Raw genomic sequence first — 23,919 nt, forward strand, 5'->3', positions numbered from 1 at the left:
AGAAGGTGCGCAGCCAGGTTTGGGTTATCAGGAGATAATACAGGAGTGGCTGCCATGTGCAACATTAATTTGTATGTTTAAGAGATGGTCTACAGTGCAGAATTGTCAGCATTCTGTAAAGGAAGCTCTGCAATGTCTGCCCCAGTGTTCAAAAGAACAGAATCAGCCGCCTGTAAGACTGCCCTAGCAGTATCAGGAACCAAGTTAGTCATACAGCTTCAGATGGGCAGTGTAAAAGCCCCCAGAAAACATGGGCTGGGGGACTTTCTACTCAGCTCAACCCCAAGTTCTTTCTGTGCATACCATTCAGGGTTCTTCTTATTATTACTTAATGGTAGTTTTAGAAAGGCTATGGACTAAATAATTCAATTTGCATCCATATCTGATACCTAAAATTGGATAGCTGTATAAAATTTGAGTTTTGTAAATATCTTCCAAAAAGAAGGAAAAAAGTTAAAGTGACAAACTATGACTAGGCAGTTCACAGGTAGAGAGTTGATATCTAGATATACATTAATAATGCATATATATAAGTAATAAATATTCATATGCTTCAGTTATAGACTTAATAAAAACATATGTGTGCTACCTAAAGCTTCCCAAACCTTTTTGACTCCCTTCGTTTGCTCTTTTATTCTTTGATTACTAATTCCTCATTTCTGAATCCATTTTTACTAGTTTTCTGTAGTCTCTTTTTCTTCTCCAAACATTCAATTAAAGGAAAATCACCAATGTGTGTTATATTTCTGCGTTCATGGAAAAACAAAACATAGCCTCACTAAGTAGTTAACACTTAATATTAGAACCTGGAAGAGTAGCCCTGAGGTCAAAGACAGAATTATTTAACTATTAGAGGGTTTTGTTTATTTGTTTTTTGTTTTGTTTTGTTTTTTTTGCTCTTATTCATTCTCTTGTTTTACTAAGATGTAATAATATGTGAGTCCAGGATGTGAAACCAGGATGAGCTACTTCTCATTATTGGTTATTAGTTATTAGTCTTTTTTAAATTTTATTTTGTGCCATCGCAGATTGCATTCCCTAAGTGGCTTATTTTCTTATTCAGGGCTTTTGATTTTAAATATCCCCTATGAATTAAATGGTACATTAGTGATCCTGCTGGCTAATTAACAAATGACCAATTCAAACTGAAACTATCCTATGGAACATGATTTTATTTGGATTCATTGTGTATTGTCCTAATGTGTTTGTTTCAAAGAGCTGAAAGTGTTCATTTATAAAGTGCCGATTTTTCAAATTCAAATAGTGTTCCCTAGTCATTCAAAAGTTCACAAATTTCAGTGTGATGAATTACCTCACTCTAAATCTTTTATAGAATGGTAATGAAAAGCTAAGTCTTAATAGTATAGTATACATTTAAATGAGATATGTGATTGAAGTTTTCCATCCTGTTAGTGATTGAGAGAGATCTTATGGGAACCATAAGAATACAGAAGGCCAGGATGGTGCCTACACCCGATGAATATTCAATAACTGTCAGTCTATGAGTTATTATTGTTCAAGTAAACAAGTGACATAGCCAAGATGGGATTGTACTAAACAATTCAGGTACTTGTTTCGGTAACATTGATTGTTCTTAAAGCTGCTAACTTTCTCCATGGGGGTGATTGATATATTCTCTCATGTGTTATCCATCACAATGAATGGTTTTATTTATTGTCGTTTTTGTTTTTTGGGGGGATTATATCAGTTTATGTGCAAGAAGTATGGTAGCTGACTGTAGTAAGAACATCATTCTGTGTGTAACATAAACATAAATGGTCAGCTCTTGACCATTTCCAAAGCTTTCCACAGCCCGAGGTATGTAGAAATGACACCATTGCTGCTGGAAACGGGGAGAATATTCTTTTGAAACATTTCAACACATTTGCCAGGACAGTCTCTCCCTATTTCTGGGATGCAGATGTGAGTGGTGGCAGAGGCAGGATGGATGCCAAGAAATTGCATATGACTGGTTACACTGTTCATGGATTCTTGCAGTAAATCACAGAAAGACAGCAAAGGCTACTGCGCCCAGTACAGAGGGGAGGTGTGTGATACAGTACTGGCAAAAGATGCTCTTGTCTTTTTCAACACCTCCTATTCGGACCCTGAGGAGGCCCAAGAGCTGCTGATCCACACAGCGTGGAATGAACTGAAGGCTGTGAGCCCTCTCTGCCGGCCAGCTGCTGAGGCCCTGATGTGTAACCACCTCTTCAGAGAGTGCAGCCCTGGAATGGTACCTACTCCCATGCCCATTTGCAGGTAAAACCTTGAAATTGAGTAAGAAAAATTTCATTCTTTGTATGCAAGAGTTAAAAAAAAAAAAGACATTGTCTTGAACAGTAATTAAAAGGACAAAATTCAGCCTGTCCTTCGGAGAGCACACCTTTAGTCCCAGCACTAGGGAGGCAGAGGCAGGCAGATCTCAGATCTCTGTGAGTTCAAGGCCAGCCTGGTCTGCAGAGCTAGTACCAGGACAGGCTCCAAAACAATACAGAGAAACCTTGTCTCAAAAAACAAAACAAAAGACCCAAAAAAACAAAAGGATGAAATTCTTCCCATTTAAACCATTGATGGCAATAAATAATACAAATACTCAGGATGTAAAGAAAATATTAGAGTCTGGCTTAGCCAAAAAGTGTCTTGCACACCACAAAAAGAGCCCTGTGTTATATGTGTGCAAATGCACACACACAAACAAAATTCCCTACTTTATAGAGACATAGGCCACCGGCCACCTGTTGTATTCTGTCTGTACGTGTGCGCACATTCATGTGCACTTGTGCGAGCTCATGTGCACGCATGTGCATGTGTGCTTGCTATACAAGCTTGGGCTGCAGCCAAGCCCTTATGTATTTTAATTATCCTCCCTCTTAAATGGTTTTCTCCTCTTATTATCAGCTCCAACAATCTTAATTTGGAATTACCCAGGTTTGTCTTGATGCAATTTGTCCAAGTAAGCCCTAACAAATGTTAACTTCCAAATTCCAATTCCTCAACTAGTCTTTCTTCAGCTCTTCCACTAATTACACAACCTGTCCAAACTTAACAGCAACACACTCATTCACCTGGCATCTCAGGTGGAAGCACTTACACCCTCCAGCAGAACTCTGATTCTCCAGGGGAAGCGCTAGCCAATGAACCCAGAGCACTCCTGTAAACTCCTGTAAACTGTGACTGGAGCTGCTGCTGTATTCCAGGATAAGAGCAAGCACAAATTCATCGTGTGCCCTTCATTACGCCCTGCCCATCAGGTCTGAGGCGATGGTCCATGTCCCTTCATTCATATGTTCTTTAAGCGATCTACCTTGTTTCGGCAGCTTTGTTTTTAATTTTTAAAGGTTTATTGATTTTATTTGTCTGTATGAACATTTTTTTTCTGCATGCGTGTATGTGCACCATGTAAGTGCCTATTGGATCCCCTGAAACTACAGTTACAGATGACTGTGAGCCAGCATGTGACTGCTGGGAACTGAACCTGGGTCTTCTGCAGTGGTAACAAGTGCTCTTCACCTCTGAGCTATCATCTCTCCAGCTCCTGTACTTTTATTATGAACTTCAAGACACAATATATCAGGGACACTTACCTAATTCTTTCTAAATTAAAAAAATTAAAAGAGTAATTCATCTCACAGTACAGTACACTATATCTTATAATGTCTTGCATTATTTAAGCAAAAAAGAATCATTTCAAAAATGCTTTTGTAAACAAAGACACTACGATGTGACAATATTTCAGAAATACGAAATTTTAGCCTCATCTCAAACTTGTCTTTAACTAGTTATAATTCATCAAGTCTTGCTCGCCTTTCAACATTTCAGAGAATACTGCTTGGCAGTAAAGGAGCTGTTCTGTGCAAAGGAATGGCTGGCTATGGAAGGAAAGACCCACAGAGGACTCTACAGCTCAGGGATGCATCTCGTCCCGGTGCCGGACTGCAGCAAGCTTCCCAGCATGCACCGGGATCCGATGGCCTGCACAAGACTGCCATATTTAGGTAACAAAGAATTCCTTCCAGATTTCGGAAGTTAAGAAAAATTTAGTGTTTTGAGTCAAGTAAGGTGTGTACTTAAAAGCTTCTAACATTTTTAGGCTTTCTAGGCTGTTCTAATGTTTTTCGCTTTGCCATATCCACACAATAGCAGAATCCTAATGCTACCCTAATTACATAGGTTAGCATAAAGATTCATTTCATTTGTTTTCAAATAAGTCAAAGGGCATTTTTAACTGCTGCTTGGGTCATGCTTGATTTCACAGGGGATCCTTTGAATGTAACATATTCTGGAATGTATGGGAAAATGGCTAAGAAACATCTCATAGTTTGTCAGGGGAATGGCGTAAAAGAATAAATAATCCTCTTTCTTAGCCAACGATGCAGATTTTTTTAAGCATGCAGAAAACAAGCCACATGTTTGAAAACGCTGACCTCACAGAACAAAACCGAGCCACTGCATGGCGCCGTATGAATTTCATTTGTAAGGACGATGTTACCCTAACAGCTGACTTAATTTCAAAGACGCGCTCTTGACGTTTGAATGCTTTTCTGTCACTTGTTTAAATGCTGGCAGGGAAAGTCGCATTTCTTAGCGGTAGCTCGAGGATCTAGGAGATAACGCTTACTTAAAACCAATTTTTATCCTTTCCCCCTCAGATTATAAAAAAGAAAACATAACAAGTAAGTAATTCCGTTTGTGCCTCTGAAATCTTTGGTGTCTGTGAGTTGACTCGTGCATGTATATTTACATTACACTGACCCATATCCAGAACAGAATGTACTGAACATCATGAACACCCCCGCTCTGGAGCCGGACTCATCCCCTCCTCTGGCTTGAAGCTTCTAAGTAGAACACAGAGAACGTGACTCTTAGTGAATGGAACAAATGCTATCTCCTTCCCTAAGATGATATGCCTCATATGTTTGCAAAATCAGCCAAGTTTTAAACGAATACTTCTGATTCCACAGTGACAATTTTGTATTACATAATTATTTTTGGATAGAAACAAATACTATTTTTTTCTATATTGAGCTGCATTTTAACAAGTCTTCCTTTTTTTGAGAATAGATGTACTTTTTTTTCTTAGTCTTCTTTTAGTTCTTGAATTTTTATATACAAATTCTATATTAATTATAGAACCTCTTGCCATGTGGACCAAGGGAAGAAAATGAAAAGGAAATAAAGCATCTATAAACCTACTTTTCAGCATATTTTGTTTTTATTCTAAAATTAATCATTCTACTAGCAACAAAGAGAAAGTTCTTAGTATGTCATTGGAATCTCGTTGTCTTGTTGTATTTATTTAGTAGTAGTTCTTTGAGACTCTCATACAATGTATTTTGATCATATTCATTCAATTCACCTTCCCAGACCCATGTCCATCCCCTACCCACCCAACTTTGTGTCCTTTAAAAATCAAACCTTCAAGACCAATTTGTGCCATTGTTGTTGCCTGAAGAATTAGAAATGTCCTTTCCTTCTTAAAAGGCGCTCAAACATAGTGGGTTTTTTGGTGGTGATGGGGAACAAATCCACATCCAACCTAATGACAGACAACCATTTTATGTCTGAGCTGTGTCCTAAATACTGGATGTTCTTAGACACGATCTCTTTAAGTAGCTCAGGCTAGCCTTAAGCTTTCTGGCATCGACTCTTTTGGAATTGTAGATGTTGCCCTGGCTCAGAGTGATTCTTCATCCATTCTACACAATGACATCAGCTGGAAAACATTAAAAGTGAAGCTGCCTGGGTTACCCACATATACATTCTGGAATATTTGGTGTGGTGTGCAATCTAGGATTTGAGATTCCTCTTACATTTTTAAAAATTGACACATAAAATTGGACATATTTGAGGAGTATTGTGTCATAGTTTAATTCCTGCATTATGTTCAAATGATGCAGATTTGCCTGTCTCGTCATCTACCTATTTATCATTTCTTTGTGGTTAAAAAAAAACCCTCAAAATCCTTTCTTATCTGTAGTATAGAATACTGTCCTCTGATAGTGGAATAGAACAAGGATTAGGTTTTCTTTGTTTTGTTGGTTTTTATTGTTGTCATTGCTTTAAGATAGCCACTTTTCAGTATAGTGTTTGCAGTGCTCAGTGAAATCATTTTAAAAGGGTCATCAGGAAGGCAACAAGACAGATCAAAGGGTAAGAGCACTTGCTGCCCATGCTGATGGGTCAATCCCTGGGACCTACAGAAAGGAGAGAAATAACTCCTGCAAGTGGAGATACTGATCAGCACAAACCAGCTACAGATAATAATTTTCTTGACTTTGGAAAACAATTTTATGCGATTATTTGAGAAAAATAGCTCCAGCTCTTGTAAAGGGATCATTTTCTCTACATATAGGTGGGGTATATCTGTGCTCTCTGAGTTAAAAGCAAGTAGTCTTCTCTACTATCTTATAGTGGGTTAATTCTAGCAAATGTCCTGATTACACACACCAACTTGTGTTCTATAGGAATGTATTGAGCCCTCAAATATTTCTTATTTTATTATTTCTTTTTTTAAAGGTCTTATTACATTTATTTACTGTGTGTGTGTGTGTGTGTGTGTGTGTGTGTGTGTGTGTGTGTGTGTGTGTTTGTCTGTGTGTGCAGGCCAGAGGATAATTTGTAAGAGTCAGGAGTCAGTTCTACCATATGGGTCCTGGGAATCAAACTCAGTTCAGGAGGTTCAGTGGTAAATGCAGTTACACACTGAGCCATCTTGCTGGCCCAGCTTTATGGTTCCTTAGTAAATTCCAAATATCATTACTAGTTCACTTTGAGGAGTATTTGAAAAAATGTTTAATTCCTTCTTCATCTTTGCATTGTTTCTTACTTGCTCAAACATGGGAACTAGAATGTCAGCAGTTCCTGGGTTTGTTTTATTTTAATACCATCTTCTGCTGAACTGAAATATCTCCTTGCACACACACGACTTTGCCATGTTTACATTACTCTGTGCTAAGCATACTGTTTGTCTATTCTGTGGGATTTCACATACCTTCCAGGCACACTCAGCAGTGAGTCTGCATTCTGTTTCAAAGCTTCTGTAAAAAAGAAATGCAGTCTGGCTCATTCTGGTAACAGAGAGCTGCATCTCTTCCATCCTCTTGTCCTTTCCAACTTTTCTCTTGCCACTCATGCACACAAAGAGTGAAGGCTGTGTACCCCAATCCTGAAAAACTGATCGGTTTTGTGGTACACAGTCTCTCATGGGTCCCCCAACAGCCCTATGAAAGTAGGTGCTATCCACATGCTCCTTTCTACACACTAGTAGATATGAAAAAGGTCAGCCAACTTGACCCCTTCCCCTGTTTGTCAGAGGTTAAGCCAGTATTCAAGCCCCAATCTGTCTGGTTGTGGCTCCATCATCAGTGTCTAAGTTTTAGATGGTTTCAGCTGATGCTTTTCTATTACCTTCTTTTTACATTTCCAAGGCCTCACATGAAAAGTTTGCCTGGTTGTTCTAATAGATTCATTCTGAAGAAGATGATGATGATGATTTCTCGTGTTCCCTTATGAATGACTGCCCTTGACTGGCTCCCATTGACCAAAATGTCCCCAATTATAAATCATCCAGACAACTAGACAATAAATGTATGCTGTGCTTTTAAAATTCAGTGTCCGTAATGGTCAGCTACTATTTTGGCCCCAAATGAAATGAGAGAGGGGGAGGGAGGGTTATATAATGAACTCATTTTAATCATTTTAAATGCTGATTGTGCCTGTTTTATGGGGATGGGAAAGCTAGAAATTCACAAAAACAGAGTTGGAAGTGATTTTTAACAGTTCTTTCACATAAATTCTCCCATGGGGGAGAACCCCTTCTGCATTGCCACCACAGACATTTCTTCTCCTGACTCAAATTCACTCTCTCAATTGTGAGAACATTTCAGCCATGTTGAACTAAACCTGGGTTCTATAGTTGGTGCTCTGTCCACTCCTTTGGCTTACCTTCTGTAGCACAGACTTTAAAATGCTCGGAGACACATGCTCTATCTCCTTGTAGATTCTTCCTCTTTGCATTAAACGTCCCCAAGTTTCAACTTTTCCTTTATTTAGCTGAGTTCCAAAGCTCTTACCTTCATGTCTGCCCTACACTGGCAGTAGGAGGATGGAGGGTTCTTCCAAACTGAATGCAGTAGACAGAATGTGATCCAGTGAAAATTAGAATTTAGTAATTGTCTGTGGTTAAGATGTATTCTTTCATTAGTGTTGGATAAACTATGCTAATTGCTAATCATCTCTCTCTAAAGGCTTGAGGGCTGCTCAAATGTAGAGTGCTTATTGTACAAGCACAATGATGCAAGTTCAAGCCCTGGCACCATGTGGAGGATAACTGGAATGGCACACACCTAATGCCACTTCTGGAGAGGCAGAGGCAGGATGGTTCCTAGGACTCACTCTTGACTTATTTTGGGCTAGTTATTTTCCCACTGTACTATGAAAGCCAGATCCTTCCCATTCCTGACTCTGTCCACCATGGAACCTGTAGTGAGCACCTCATAATACGTTTCTCTTGTTCATTATTTCCCTAGCATTGAGTTTTTCCTTGCAGAATGACTCTCTCTGGATTCTTATTTAGAGAATTTGATGAAGTTCTCAGTCATTTCATCATTATCTATTTAGGTTAAAAAATATTTATTTTTATTATTACTCTTCACTCTTATCTTGAAATCTCTTTCAGATTCAGTTGGTTTTTAGTTAGATGTTTTATGTATTTTCTCAAAGGAGGTCACGAGAGTGAATCATTGAGGTGATGAATAATATCCGATAGTCCTCTCTTACTGTAAGAACTGAGATGAAATAGCATGATGGGAAGATCTTGAGCGACATAGTATTTCTCTGAACAGCCTATAAATGTAATTGTGTCTTTTCTAACTTCTAGTTTGGAAAGCACATAATTTAATGTGGGCTGTTTTGCTGATTTTCTTGTGAGGTTTTATTTTGTCTTATTTTTTCCTGTCTGGACAGAGGCTTTCAGATTTTCTCTTTATCAGTGGTGTATGTGTCATAGGAATCCTGCCCAGTGGTGTGCATCAGGTATCTCTTTCTGGCTCCTTCCTTAGGAGGTTCCATTAGGAGGCAGAGATCAGGCTCGGTGGTGATGACGTCATAGATGTCAGGGTGCAGCTGAGACATCATTCTAATGCACACAGTTGGCCAATTGCTGCATGACTTGAAGCCCTCCTGTAAGGTTATTTTCCTCCACTTCCTGTAGGGTAAAGGCCAAATAACTGCCCTAGGCTTGGGAGACCTCCTAAGGACCTAGAGATGCCATCTGCATTAACTGCAGAAACTCCCATCTGCAACAACAAAACTGTGAGGTGCATTCTGGGAGAAGTACAACAGCTTGGTTCTGACCCAGTGCATGTATTTCTTCTTGGTAAAACATTATCTCACCACCCTCATCCCACTCAACTCTCATAATGCCCACTAAACAGTCATATTGGTTTTGGCCTATCACGATACAATAACAAAGCACAATAGGAGAAGCTTGAAAGCCACAGAAGTCTATCTCTCAGAGTTCTGCAAGTTGGCTGTCCAGGATTAAGGCACAGACATACCTGGTGTCAGGTGAGGATCATGTGTATAGCTGCCGTAGACATAGCTTCCGACATTACTATCTCTTCATTGTAATCCTCCAAGGCAAATGGGAAGGCCTCTCAGACCTTTTTCATAAAGGCGTAAATCACAATTGGCTTTTCAAGACGCAAATGCTCAGACTATAGCAGCTTTGTACCCCATCGTTATTTATATCTAACTTAACCTTGCATAAGAAGACTCACCCAAGGTCCCTAGACCTGAACTGACACTGCCCCTAATCGTTCATAAGTACCTGTTTTTATTCTCACAATGTCCTCTTGCGTTTTGCTACTAATAATCTGCTTATTGATTTGTGCCTCCTTGACAAGGAAGGCCACGGTGCCCCTGTTTCCTAAGATTCATTGACAACAATCAGTGTACTAGTGTGTGGATGAGTGAATTCTTGGTGATCATAGGGAAAAGATAAAAATACAAAGACTGTTAGAGAAAAAGTAAGGATAAGAAGGAAATATAATGGAAATCTGATTTTGGTTATTTGGTCCCAGAGAGGTGATACAGCTCTTGATAAAAGCAGAGCAACATGTTCTGAGCAACAATTAAAGAATCATAATAGAACTATCCAGAAAAGAAGAAATGTTTAAAACCTTGCAAAAGAACTACTGGTCAAACAGTCAATTCTTGCATTTAAAAAATAAATCTTAGAGAGTGATCTTGGATTTTTACAACATATACCATTAAAATCTACTTTATAATAATTTAATGTGTATTTGTGTGTATGTGGGTATGGGTGGGTGAGTGGATGTTTTGTATATGTGTGTGTACATGTGTATGTGGGTAGGTGCACCTGTGTGCACAGATGTAGAGACTAGACATTGATGTATTTATCATTATCCATTTTTTGAGATGAGGACTCTCACTGAACCAAGTGCTCCTCCATTGGCTAGATGGGCCAGCCAGTAAGCTCTGGGATCCAGCTGTCTGTGTCTCCTCCCCAGCACTGGAGTTACAAGTGCATGTCACCACACTCAGCTTTTCACCTGGGTTCTGGAAATCCAAACTCCTATCCTCATTCTTGTGAGCAAAGTCTTTATCCACCAAACTGATTTTCTGATTTTTTTTAAGAAAAAAATTTACCCATTTATTTCCTGATTAGATCATATCAGGTTCACAAATTATATCATATCATCTCACATGTTATATATAATATGAACAGCTCTATAAAATCCATGCATAAAAATAGATTCTAATCGCTATCTTTTAGTAGTGATTCCTTACTGTATTTAGACTCTTTTAAGGCTTCCTTTGGATTGAAAAAGCTGGGGGTAACCGTAGACCAGTGCTAGAACCTGCGAAGTCTAAGAGCACCATGCTGTGCCTTACTTAATAAGGCAAGTTTTCATCAGTCCCATGCAAATGTCTGCTGCATTACTAAATGTCTTCCTGTCCCATATGTCCTCCTGAGTCACATTAGTGACCAAATGACCTCTACAGTTCAAAAACACTTGTTTAGCTATGGGTAGGTAGGGGTGTTCACTATGTCCACTCCTAGACTAGAAGTCATACATAAATACCCCTTATAACCTACACTTTCATGAATGCTGTGTTCCAAATGGCCATGGACATCCCACGTATTAAAGGTTTTCTTTTGTTCAGCTAGCAGGGGTAAGCTACCCACCTCCAAACTAAGAAGGCAGACAGGCACTTCTGATAATCATCACTTTAAAATGCCCTTTTCCAAATGTCTGGCTACTGTTGAAATATAGTTTTCTTTTGTGTTTTTGATTTTTTTTTAATTAATATCTTCCTGCTTGTGAAACCTGTATTTTCTCACTGTACTGGGATCAGTCAGCAAATGCTCACTTAGGCACTTTTAAATCTCTGTCAGTTACTTGTCGTGTACCTTCAACTTTCATGGTAATATTTCTGGGTTGCATACTAGCACTGTAGCTTCCTTGATGGATTAAAAGTGTGTTCTTTAGATGGGACATAGTGTGACAGCTGGATTTTTACCTCTCCCAAGTCTCAAAGAGTGCATTTGTCATTGTCATTAATATTTGGTTGGTTTTTAGATGAACTCATTTATTTGACACATTAAGTTATGCAAAGAAAAATATATGCAACTTCATAAAGAGAGCCACATTTTCATATCACTAAATATAGCTGTGGCCAAAAACAACAACAACAACAACAAAAAATAGTGAATTGTAGAATGGACCCCAGGATTTAATGTGGAAAACACCCTGTACAGAAAACTTTCACGCTTCTAACTTTACTGAATCCAGAGCTACACCTGTTTCTTTATGCTCCTCAGCTTCTTTCAAGTCTTCTTCACTTTCTAATATTTTCTGAAGAGCCATATATGCAGCCACTAATCAGCGCTGGCAATCTGGGATAATCATCTGGGGCTCTTGAAGGATTTCTGCCCGCTTTTTTTAAAATAATTTTTTATTTAAATTAGAAACAATCTTATTTTATATAATAATCCCAGTTCCCTCTCCTTCCCATCCTCCCATGCCGCCCTCCGACCCCCATCCCATCCTTCTTTTGTTATATAGAAAGTGTGAGGCCTTCCATGGGGCATCATCAAAGTCTGTCACATCATTTGAGGCAGGGCCTAGGCCCTCTCCCATGTGTCTAGGCTGAGAGAGTATCTCTCTATGGGGAATGGGCTCCCAATGCCCATTTGTGCACTAGGGATAAATACTATTCCACTACCAGAGGCCCCATAGATTGTCCAGGCCTCCTAACTGACACCCATGTTCAGGGGGCCTGGTTCAGTCTTATGCTGGGTTCTGAGCTGTCAGTCTGGTGTCCATGAGTTCCCCCTTTTTCAGGTCAGCTGTTTCTGTGGGTTTCTCCAACCTGGTTTTATCCCCTTTGCTCATCACTCCTCCCTCTCTACAACTGAATTCCAAGAATTTGCCTCAGTGTTTAGCTGTGGGTGTCTGATTTTGCTTCCATCACCTATTAGATGAAGGCTATAGGATGGCATATAAGGTAATCATCAATCTCATTATCATGGAAGGGCATTTAAGGTAGCCTCTCCACTATTGCTTATATTGTTAATATTGTTAGTTGGGGTCATCCTTGTAGAACTCTGGATATTTCCCTAGTGCCAGATTTCTCTTTAAATCTCTAATGGCTCCCTCTATTAAGGTCTCTCCCTCTCCTTCTCCCTCCCCCCAAACCCCTCTCTTGGTGTTTTGAGACAGGGTTTCTCTGTGGCTTTGAAGGCTGTCCTGGAACTAGCTCTTGTAGACCAGGCTGGTCTCAAACTCACAGAGATCCACCTGCCTCTGCCTCCTGAGTGCTGGGACTAAAGGCGTGCACCACCACTACATGGCAAGGTATCTCTTTTCTTGCTCTCCTCTATTCTTCCCCTGACTTATTTTTCCTGCTCCCTCATATCCTCCTCTCTCCTCCTTTTCTCCCCTTCTCTTTCTCCTAACTAACCCCCCATTCTCCCTATTTGCTCAGGAGATCTTGTCCCTTTCCCCTTCTCTGGAGGACCATGTATATCTCTCTTAGGGTCCTCCTTGTTTCCTAGCTTCTCTGATGATCTTTGCTCTATGTCTGATATCCATATATGAGTGAGTACATGCCGTGTTTGTCTTTTCGTGACTGGGTTACCTCACTCAGGATGATTTCCTCTAGTTCCATCCATACACAATGGTTTTTAAAAGTAATTTTTTGCCTGTGGCTCTACTCATGAATGTTTTTTGTTCATATTTGGTAACTATTGTGTTCCTATCATTTTCTCTAAGATTTTGAAATGTGATTGCGTAATTATGTACTGTTTTTGTTGTTGTTATTGATCTTTGAGTCTGTCAAGATAACCAGTCTTAACTGCTACATTTGTGACTTTCCTGTCTTTCTCCAACTAAAATTCCACTTATTAAACCAAGTTCTAAATATTTAAAAGACTGGAAACTTTACTCATCTCTGTCATTGGTGGTTTGTGTAGTCTCTCTTAGTAACTTCTGCTTGCATATGGATGTCTCTGTGTCCTGTTTCCCTTTTGTCCTCAAGAGTTACTGTTGCATGTGTAAAGTCTCAATTCCATTCATTCTCTTCCTCATGTGTAACAGGAGATAAAACCATGAGTTTATCAGTGAATACAATTATAGGCAACTTTCATATATGCCATTACAATTTTTGTTTTCTGAGCCAGACAGTGGCGCACATGCATGCCTTTAATCCCAGGACTTGGGAGGCAGAGGCAGGCAGATCTCAGTAAGTTTCAGGTCAGCCTGGTCTACATAGTGAGATTCAGGACAGCCAGGACTGTTTCACAGAGAAACCCTGTCTTAAAAACAAAACAAAGGTAAAAACAAACAAACAAACTTGTTTTCGGACCTACAACTATAGTTACTTTTAACTAGAAAAGATACAGATCTTTCTTTCTCTTAGTTGTCTTGTTGGATTTTACTTAATCTCCCATTATATACATTTTAGGTAAGAGCAGAGAACAGAGCTCCATAATTTATGCTTTTGGCATTTATTGAGGTTTATCTTTGTGGTCTAACACCTGCCACATCTGTCAGTCTTCCCCAGGTATTTGAGGAGATCATCTTCTCTTTTTTAGGCTACAAAGGTGATTCTTAGCTGTCAAGACTGGTTTTGGCTATGTGTAAAATATTCTGTTTCCATGTTCCATGTGTTTTTTTTTTTTTTTTTTTGTCTTTACTCACTCTGCAAAGAAGATTTCAAGGTATTCACAGTAAGTTTGTTTAAGTTTGTTTAACTCTGTCCACTGTGGTCTGGCAAGCTGGGACCAAGCAAGCAGCACACGTGGTGTAGCATCTGCTGCTTTCATCACAAATGCAGATTTTATTTTTAATTGGTCTTTTACATGGGAGTTTGACAAGAGTTCAAGTTTTAGATGAGTTGACCTCTGCTCATTTCTGTTCCAATGGCTTCATTTTTCATCTTCTTCCAGTCACAGTCTCTCTCTCTCTCTCTCTCTCTTTCTCTCTCTCTCTCTCCCCTTGCCCTCACCTCCCTCTCTCACACACACACACACCACAAGCTCAGCCCAGAGTTCTCACCTTCAGTCTCATTATGTAAAAATATTTTTAGTGTTGTCAGTCATAGCTAGCACACAAGAAGCCTAAGCCTGGGGTTTACATTTCTTTCAGAAAAAGTATTTTTCTCCTCTTCCTTGCAAATGCACCTTATTGGATTCTTAATACTGGACTTTATAGACAGATAACCTAGGAGATCCTGATGCACTAGCATATTCTTAGCGCTGTGGTAGTGAATGCTTCAGCACAAAAAGTGCTTCCTAAAGGTTCCAACATAAGCAAAAACGACTATCGTTTCCTTGCAGCATTCCCATCAATAACGTCCTCCAAGCCAAGTGTGGACATTCCAAATATGCCTTCCTCCACCTCTTCCTTGGCGGTCTCGCCTGCATACTCCATGACTGTCATCATCTCCATCATGTCCAGCTTTGCCATGTTTGCTCTTCTTACCATCGCTACTCTTTACTGCTGCCGAAGAAGGAAAGAGTGGAAAAATAAGAAAAGGTGAGAGTCTAGTTGAAGCTCATCACAAGTTGTCCCTTATAACCCACACACTCAGTTTGGGAATCGGGGGATTAGAAAAGGCGTTTCTATCACACCACCGATGCCTCACTAACATCCACACCCTGGCTTGAAATGTAGACACCCCTACCTTGAACTTTAAAAATGCCACATGTACCAAAGTCAGTTTTTGCAACAGAGAAAATGTAAGCATTGGTGGAAATGGCTACTCTGTTTTCTCTCACTGCTGCTACTGATAAGGATAGTGACAAAGTGTGCCTCTTGACTGGACAACAAGCAACATCATTGTTCTCAAGCCCAAGAGCCCTCAGCTGTCTTAGTGTTATGTATTCGATGTACTTCTAAATATCGTAAGGATCTAGGTCAAAGGCTATTGGTGACCTTGCCTCTTTCACCTGCAGAGAGTCAGCAGCGGTGACCCTCACCACACTGCCTTCCGAGCTCCTACTGGACAGACTCCATCCCAACCCCATGTACCAGAGGATGCCGCTCCTTCTGAATCCCAAGTTGCTCAGCCTGGAGTATCCCAGGAATAACATTGAGTATGTCAGAGACATTGGAGAGGGAGCATTTGGAAGGGTCTTTCAAGCAAGGTAAAATTAAACATGAGGGGCAAGGAGGAATCTCTGTTGGAACTCACTATACTTGTCAAATTACTGGATCATTATACTAATTTGTTTTGTATAAAATTGTTATCGAGTTACTTATTTCTTTCTATAATTTGTATTGAAGGCTATTTTTGAAGATTTATTTATTTTTTTATTTTGCATGGGTTGATGTTTTGCCTGTATGTGTATATGTGCACCATGTATGTGCAGTGCCCTCAGAGGTCAGAGGAGGGAACTGGGTCTCCTGGAACTGGAGTTACAGATGAGTGTGACTTAAAGCAATCAGTGCTCTGAGCCATCTCTCTGACCCCACATGTTTTATTGTAAATCTTAATATTATCCCCCCGTTTTTACTAAAAAAGTATAACTAGAAAGAATGTAGTGTGCTGCATTTAAATTTGTAATTTATAGGAAATACAATAAGCAGTTTACAAGAAGTTACTAGCAATTCAACCATATTTCCTTTCTAAAAAATAATTTTCTATACAGTTTAGTCATATTTTTTCTTACACTGCTATTTACTACTTCCTATTCTTCTTTCTATTGTTGTTCTCTGCTTCATTTGAAGTTCCCTTTGAATTAATGCTGAAGAACTCAGAGTTTGACTTCTTTAGTCATTAAATAGACATTCATAGAGTAACAAAACAGAAAGGGAAAATGTAAATAATCAAAAATCAGTGAGTTAAGGAAAGGGGCGTATATTACAGTAATCATTGCTCATTTCTCAACTTTGTGTGAAAGGGAATAAAATACCCACTCTGTGGATGCAGCTCTACAGACACATGGCAGGCAACAGTGCAATTAGATTTAATCACAAATTGTCAGTCTTGTCCTTAAGTAGGCATAGCCTGCTTCCATTAAAGTAGCCTTGACATTGAGGTTACATTTAAAATAAAAAGTCTCACACACTTGCTGTGAGATTGGCAAGATGCAACGTTGGGCTCTATGGGGGAACATAAAAGCAGTCAGCCCTAGTCCCCACTTTCAAGAAATTTAGATTCAGACTACAATTTAATGTTAGGTCACCTCTCTCTCTCTCTCTCTCTCTCTCTCTCTCTCTCTCTCTCTCTGTGTGTGTGTGTGTGTGTGTGTGTGTGTGTGTGTGTGCATGTGTGTGTATGTGTGTCTTTTAGTTGGTAAATAATACATTGCCAAACATAATCTATGCAGAAAATAACTAGTAAATTTCCTAACTGGCATACAGGCATTTAAGCATGACTTACTGTGTCATCTTCCTTCAGCTTTTGGCTCTGAAAAGACTGCATAAGCATGGTGGCAGGCCATATAAATGTGAGTAAATACAATCAGGAGGTATAAACATCCCCATCTTTGGTTTATCTCTCAGGGCTCCAGGCTTACTTCCTTACGAACCCTTCACTATGGTAGCCGTGAAGATGCTCAAGGAGGAGGCCTCAGCAGACATGCAAGCTGACTTTCAGAGGGAGGCAGCCCTCATGGCAGAGTTTGACAACCCCAACATTGTGAAGCTCTTAGGTATGAAAATGTCATTGAAGAAAAATTGTTCCGCAGCAAAGAGGTTTCCTGAGCTTTCCTTCCTTCTTTCTACTTTACTTATTTATTCTTTCATCTTTCTTCCTGAGCGGTGGGATATGTTTCTCTCTTCCTTTCCCACTTTAGCAGCTTCCCCTACCTCCTGACACACCTTCTACCCCAGGTTTCAGCATGCTCTGCTTCCTTTAATTCCCTCACATCTGACTGTCTTGGTCGTTGCTGCTCTTTTCTCATCAGAGATCTTTTCAAGGGACTGCATACGAAGAAAATCTCCTTGACACTAATTCACCAACACAGAATTATTTATTAATTCACCATCATTTAATTATTTATTAGTTCACCCTCACAACATTATTAATTTACCATCAAAAACTTAGTAAGGTCTAAAATTATGTGTATCACATTTGACCCATTTTATTTTTTCTTTAAGTTAGGACATCATGATTTAAATCATATTTTCATTTATTGTTGTGTCCCCATTTCATCACAGATTGATATATTTAACAAGTATTCACTGAATAGTTGACATAATTACATAGAAGTAAATAACCCTTTTAACATTGTCTGGCCTTGTGGGGCTTACATTCTTTTTAGGGGACAGCAGGAGTAAACACGTGCAAATGTGACTTTTATGCCTCTGACTTGTTTTAAAACTCAAAGCCAAGGAGACGTTTTGGAATGTGAGCTACTATCTTGGAAGACTTCAGTGGGCATGTGATGTTTATGTAAGAGAACGGTAGGGTAGACTGGAGAATGAGCCACTCCTGCACAGGCCCCCTGGCAAGCTTATCTAGTCCTTAGAGAACACCAGATGGGACTAGGAAGAGGGTGCTCGGTGCATGGTGCTCACTGCACCAACACGAAGCCTGCTTTTGGATCCCCTGCACTCACGTGAAGGCTTGGTATGTGATACATGCTGGTAAATCCCAACACGGGAAGCAGAGACAAGAGAGACAAGAACAACACTGGCACTCGCCTGCCTAGCAGAGTTGGCGAGCTCCAGGAGAAGTGAGAGACTCTGTTTCAAAAAACACAGTGGGGAGCAATTGAACAATTGGCATTAGTGTCTATACTCATACATGTGCACACATACCTACACAATGCACCCTTACACACAAACATAAATGTGTACACACACACACAGAGAGAGAGAGAGAGAGAGAGAGAGAGAGAGAGAGGAGAATAAAAAGTGATGAGGATGGTTTGAGAGAATTATGTCAGACTAGATCCCATAGTAAGTGCAGTGGGGAGGTTGGAAGATCCTGCAAGGCCTTCACACAAAGAACTAAAGAATACTGAGAGTGGGAGAAATAATCTTCCTCGGGGAAGAGCTCACCAACTCTTATCCTGTACCGAATCGTTAGCCCAACAATATACATACAAGTAACATCATGTAGACTGACCAGGTAATATATAGCACTATGTATGATATATACATATGTGTGTGTGTGCATGTGTGCGTGTGTGTGTGTGTGTGTGTGTGCCTGAAATAACAATTAGTGAAAAAGAGGCTGTGGATTTGAAATGAATAAATTTGAAAGTAAGGAAAGGGGAATGATGTAACTACTGTATAAAAATTAAAGAAGAAAAAAAAAAAAAAGAACCCTGGCTTACTGTAAATAAAATGGGAATCAAATGGAAAGTCTGAGCCAAGAAGTGGCCAAGCCATGGCAGGTCATGATTCACATTTCCCCAGAAGGCCTCTGGCTGGTTTGTTAAGCAGAGTTGAAGGGAAGGCAATGAAAAAAAGGAGATGGTGAATGGGGTCTTTCAATACACAGAAAGAGAAGATGCTGGCACGGGGCAGGAGACATGGTAATGCGGTAATGAGAAGGGACTGTGGTCTGTGTGCAATTCAGAGGTGGAGCCAGATAATCCCTTGATAGAACAAATGTGAACTGTGCAACAAGGAAGAGAGACAAGAAAAAGACCACACATTTTATTGAGGTTTTGTTGAATTCTGGAGTGAGGATAGGGATAGGACATTCATTTAAGTGTTATGAGCTTGAACCATCTGGGAGAATACATGGGGAAAAGCAGATCCTGCCTACTATATTGGTCTAAACTTCCTGTTCAACACCGATCAGACTCAGAAAACAGAAATAGAGCTTAAAAAGAGGTACTAAAAAGAGAAAGACAGCATTTTTGCTTTTTAAATTCTGTGTAACTTGAAAGCCTTTGACAATGCTCCACATTGAGAACCAAAGGGAGACTTTTTTCTTGCAAACTAATTGAAACTATTCCTTAAAATTTGACTGCATTTATATGTGTGTGTGCGATTTTACAGCATTCCCTGTTCCTGGGGTCGATTCCAACTCAAGCCAGATACAAGGCACTGATTTGTGGTTACAGAGAAGTATGTTTCTTCATCATCAATAATAGTTTCTCTCAAGTGTATTACCCAACATGAACTAAGATTCATACTACCTTTTGTAATTGGAGATAGAAGAAGAAGGATCAAGTGTTCAGTCACAATTGGCTCAAAGTGGATCTGAGGACAGCCATGATACTAACACACACACACACACACACACACACACACACACATGCACACATCTTTTTCCTGAGACAATTATATTGTCTTGAGTTCCCTAATGTAAAAATTCTTTGAAAACCAATTTAACTAGCATAGCAATAGTAAAGCTACCTGATGACACGGGTAAATGATTGTTAACAAAAACCCAAAGAAGGTCATGTAGGAGGGTCAGTGGAATGTAATCACCATTAGATTTTCTCTTTAATGTATACAGTAAGCTAAAAATTTTGAATTACAAAGATAACTAGAAAAGGCCCTATTTCTCATTTTTCTTCTTTCTTTCAAACTGAAACTTCTAATTTTTCCCTGAAAAAAAATTAATCTGACAATCTGTTTTTATTATGATGTGAAATTGTGCCCATCAGATTTAATGGTATAAGCTCATACATTTATTTCTCATATATAGTAAGATGTTAAGGTTTTTCAAATGTCTTCCTGACACTTAATGTGTGAACATTACTTTCTTTACAGAATGAACATCAATGATAAAAATGTAAATTCAAACTATTTTACTACAGTCACTTAGGAAGTTCCTCTAAGAATCTTGAATTCTTTTTATTAGTGTTCCTAAATGTGGTAGATATCTCTTGTTCTCATTCTTCAGAGAACTAAACAGAACAATTATATCACACATTCCTGAATCCAACTACCATATGTTACTTTGTACCTGGTCTCCAGATAGCTGGTCAGTCTGAGGGATTTGAAGAAACAGGGCATAATTTTTCTGTTCCAAGAGATAAAGTGTTTGGGGGAAACATCTCTAATACAATGAATGTATATGAAGTAAGGTGGTAGGCTATGAATGGAGGCTTCTGTCCTGCCTGGTCCTGTAGCTGTTCAGTCCCAAACACACACACACACACACACACACACACACACACACACGCGCGCGCGTTTATATTAATTATAAACTGTTTAGCCTAGTTCTCAGGCTTATTACTAACAAACGCTTACAACTTAAATTAACCTATAATTCTTATCTGTATTTAGTACTTTTTCTCAGTAAGGGAGCCTCATGCTGCTTCCTCTGCATCTGGCTGGCTACTGTGTCTCTGCCTTTCCTCTTCCTGGCATTCTCCTAGTCTGATTGCCCTGCCTATACTTCCTGCCTAGCTACTGGCCAATCAGCATTTTAGTAAACCAATGTGAGTGACAAATCTTCACAGTGAATAAGAGCATTATCCCATAGTAGGTACTATGTGGAAAGATAATAGAAGGAAATTTTAAGAATCAAGAGATCAGGAATTGAGACACCCTAGAAAGAAAGGAATACATCGAATTTTAACAGGTAACAGATGTTTAAGTGAAGAAGGGAGGGGGTCACAGTATGGCTACTGCTGTCTCTAAAGAGCGGGATTCCAGCTTTTCTGGTCTGGTCCTTGGATTTTGGAGTGTTCTTTCCTTGTGGAAAGACTCACCTTAACCAAGACATTATTTTGATTGCAGGTGTGTGTGCGGTAGGAAAGCCTATGTGTCTGCTCTTTGAGTACATGGCCTATGGTGATCTCAATGAGTTCCTCCGAAGCATGTCCCCTCACACTGTGTGCAGCCTCAGCCACAGTGACCTGTCCACGAAGGCTCGAATGTCCAGCCCGGGTCCTCCACCCCTGTCCTGTGCAGAACAGCTCTGCATTGCCAGGCAAGTGGCAGCCGGCATGGCCTACCTGTCTGAGCGTAAGTTTGTCCACCGGGACTTAGCCACCAGAAACTGCCTGGTAGGGGAGAACATGGTGGTGAAAATTGCAGACTTTGGCCTCTCCAGGAACATTTACTCTGCAGATTACTACAAAGCTAATGAAAACGACGCCATCCCTATCCGTTGGATGCCACCAGAGTCCATCTTCTACAACCGCTATACCACAGAGTCAGATGTGTGGGCCTATGGTGTGGTCCTCTGGGAAATCTTCTCCTATGGCCTGCAGCCCTACTATGGGATGGCCCATGAGGAGGTCATTTACTATGTGAGAGATGGCAACATCCTCTCCTGCCCCGAGAACTGCCCCTTGGAACTGTACAACCTCATGCGCCTGTGTTGGAGCAAGCTGCCAGCAGACAGACCCAGCTTCTGCAGTATCCACCGGATCCTGCAGCGCATGTGCGAGAGAGCAGAGGGAACTGTCGGGGTCTAGGATTGACTGTGCTCAAACAACCACAGTAGGCGCTTTTCAGACTGTGAGCTGGAGGAATCCTACAGCAGAGGCTGGATAGGACCAGAGAGGGAAGAGTTTATCGTAGAAATCATGAGCCAGTTGCTTGTTTGCCACCCCCCTCCAAAAAAAAAAAAAAAAAAAAAAAAAAAACCAGATCGTGAAAAACCCACAGGGTAGAAGGGTCTCATTGAAATAGGTAGTTGGAAACACAAGCTAGGAAAAGTAAGAAGATGTAAGTGGTTCTTCTCCCTCCCAAGCACAGTTCCTAATACATAATGTATAATGAGAACACCCTGGTTCTGTTCCTGCATCACCCCCCTCAGAGTGTCACCCCCCCCCCCCAGAGCGACACTGCTGTGCTTGCTTGAATCCATCCGGATGTGCAGCTTCATTTTTGACATAAGACATCCTGTCTATTACCATAACAGTGTGTGTGTCTCTGTATGCATTTAGGTAAGGACAGAAAACTAAAGACAGGAAAGCATTCTTTCACCACTCAAGATAAACTGCGGGTCCTTTCTGTTGCTTACTTCTTTCTTGTGTTGAATGTGCAATCACATATCTGCATTCTAGAGTTGCGCATCTATTTCACTGATGGGATTTGAAGGGGTAAAAATTGGAAAACCTGCAAGCTCTGTGCTGACCGCACATCTTGGCTTATTTTCTGTCTGTTCTCCAGCAGAAGCCCTTCCTTGGGGTGTGCTCACCATGGAGATGATTTGCCTCATTCCTGCTTTTCAGCAATTGTTTTTCATAACTTACCAGTCTACTTTTTTTTTTTGAGAACTATACTGGTAAATTTTCCTTAAAATAACATAGGCCACAGATACATTTTTCATCTATGTCAAGTATGATCTCTTCTCTGTGCGTTCTTGAAGTTGCCATAAAGTAATTATATTGCCATAGGTCACTAAATATCATAAAGCATGAGGTATAATGTAAGGTATTACAAGATGCTGTGTGGTCCTGAGCTATTTCATAGGAATGTTTTGTGCATTCTGACTTGTTATCTTTTAGAAGGTATTTTGATTGGTTGATCCTATGATTAGCAGAGGGTTACTTTGTAACTTCTGCACCAAACCAACTTGTTACTCAATATGATTTTTTTTTTAATTCCTGGACTTAGGTCCCATAATGCCTAAGGTTTCTCAGTGGAGACCCATACACATGAATAAGGGCATGTGGAGATGATTTTTCATCTGCATCAGGTTTCAAAGCCTACACGATATGCCTTGTTATTGTCTTCCTACGTGTTTTCAATTATTAGAAAGAAAGCCTATTTTATTATGATCAATTTAAACCAATCTAAATGTCCAATGGATGGCATAGTTGTCTCAGATGAGTTTGACTTGCTCTTTGAGTTAAAACCACTAGGTTTTTTTCCCCTTGGTAGCGGGTTAGAGTGTGATATAGTATAGGAATATGGTTCCAGTACAGCAATTAAAAAGAGGAAATATGTACAGGAAGATATCAATAAATCACCAGCAAGTCTACATAAGTGTCCAGATACCAAACACACCAAAAGTACCAGGTACATTTTACACATGATGCTAAAAAATGTTCTCTAGAATTAGCATAGAGCAGAAAAAAAAAACTTTCCTTCACTTCATAGCTTATTGTGAATCTGTTGCATGTCATTGTTAAAAACTAATGTAATTTCTTCGTATCAACTTTATGGATATCCCATAATTTAATCAGTCTTAGATTTTTGAACATGTGAGGTTCTTCTAATTGTCATCATTGGAAGCAGTATTCTGATCACCTGCATTTGTACACATCCCTCAATATCTCTTAGTGGAAATTTTAAGGAGAGAGATATATGGACCATATGGTCTGGATAATCTTAAGGCTTTTGCTTTGGGACCTGGAGAGATGGCCTTGCAGTTAAGAGTGTATACTGCTCTTGCAAAGATTGGAGTTCAGTTCTCAGCAGCCTCCTTGCAATCACCTGTAATTCCAGATCCCAGGTGGGTTCAAAGTCTCTGGCCTTTAAGGGCATCTGCTCTCTCGTGCATTTACCCACAAAC

General features: G+C 39.9%; 1 protein-coding gene across 1 annotated transcript in view; it reads left to right on the forward strand.

Moving 5' to 3' along the window:
* Positions 1 to 21,871, forward strand: part of Musk (muscle associated receptor tyrosine kinase) — a 90,849-nt gene extending 68,978 nt beyond the window's left edge. The window contains exons 9-15 of the mRNA XM_051187821.1: positions 1,999 to 2,262; positions 3,823 to 3,998; positions 4,653 to 4,676; positions 14,870 to 15,068; positions 15,488 to 15,679; positions 17,040 to 17,188; positions 21,189 to 21,871. Coding sequence (XP_051043778.1) covers positions 1,999 to 2,262; positions 3,823 to 3,998; positions 4,653 to 4,676; positions 14,870 to 15,068; positions 15,488 to 15,679; positions 17,040 to 17,188; positions 21,189 to 21,871 — 1,687 coding nt within the window. The remainder of the gene's footprint in view (positions 1 to 1,998; positions 2,263 to 3,822; positions 3,999 to 4,652; positions 4,677 to 14,869; positions 15,069 to 15,487; positions 15,680 to 17,039; positions 17,189 to 21,188) is intronic.
* Positions 21,872 to 23,919: the final 2,048 nt, after the last annotated feature.

The sequence above is a fragment of the Phodopus roborovskii genome, unplaced genomic scaffold (assembly GCF_943737965.1).
Source record: "Phodopus roborovskii unplaced genomic scaffold, PHOROB, whole genome shotgun sequence".
Lineage (NCBI taxonomy): Eukaryota > Metazoa > Chordata > Mammalia > Rodentia > Cricetidae > Phodopus > Phodopus roborovskii.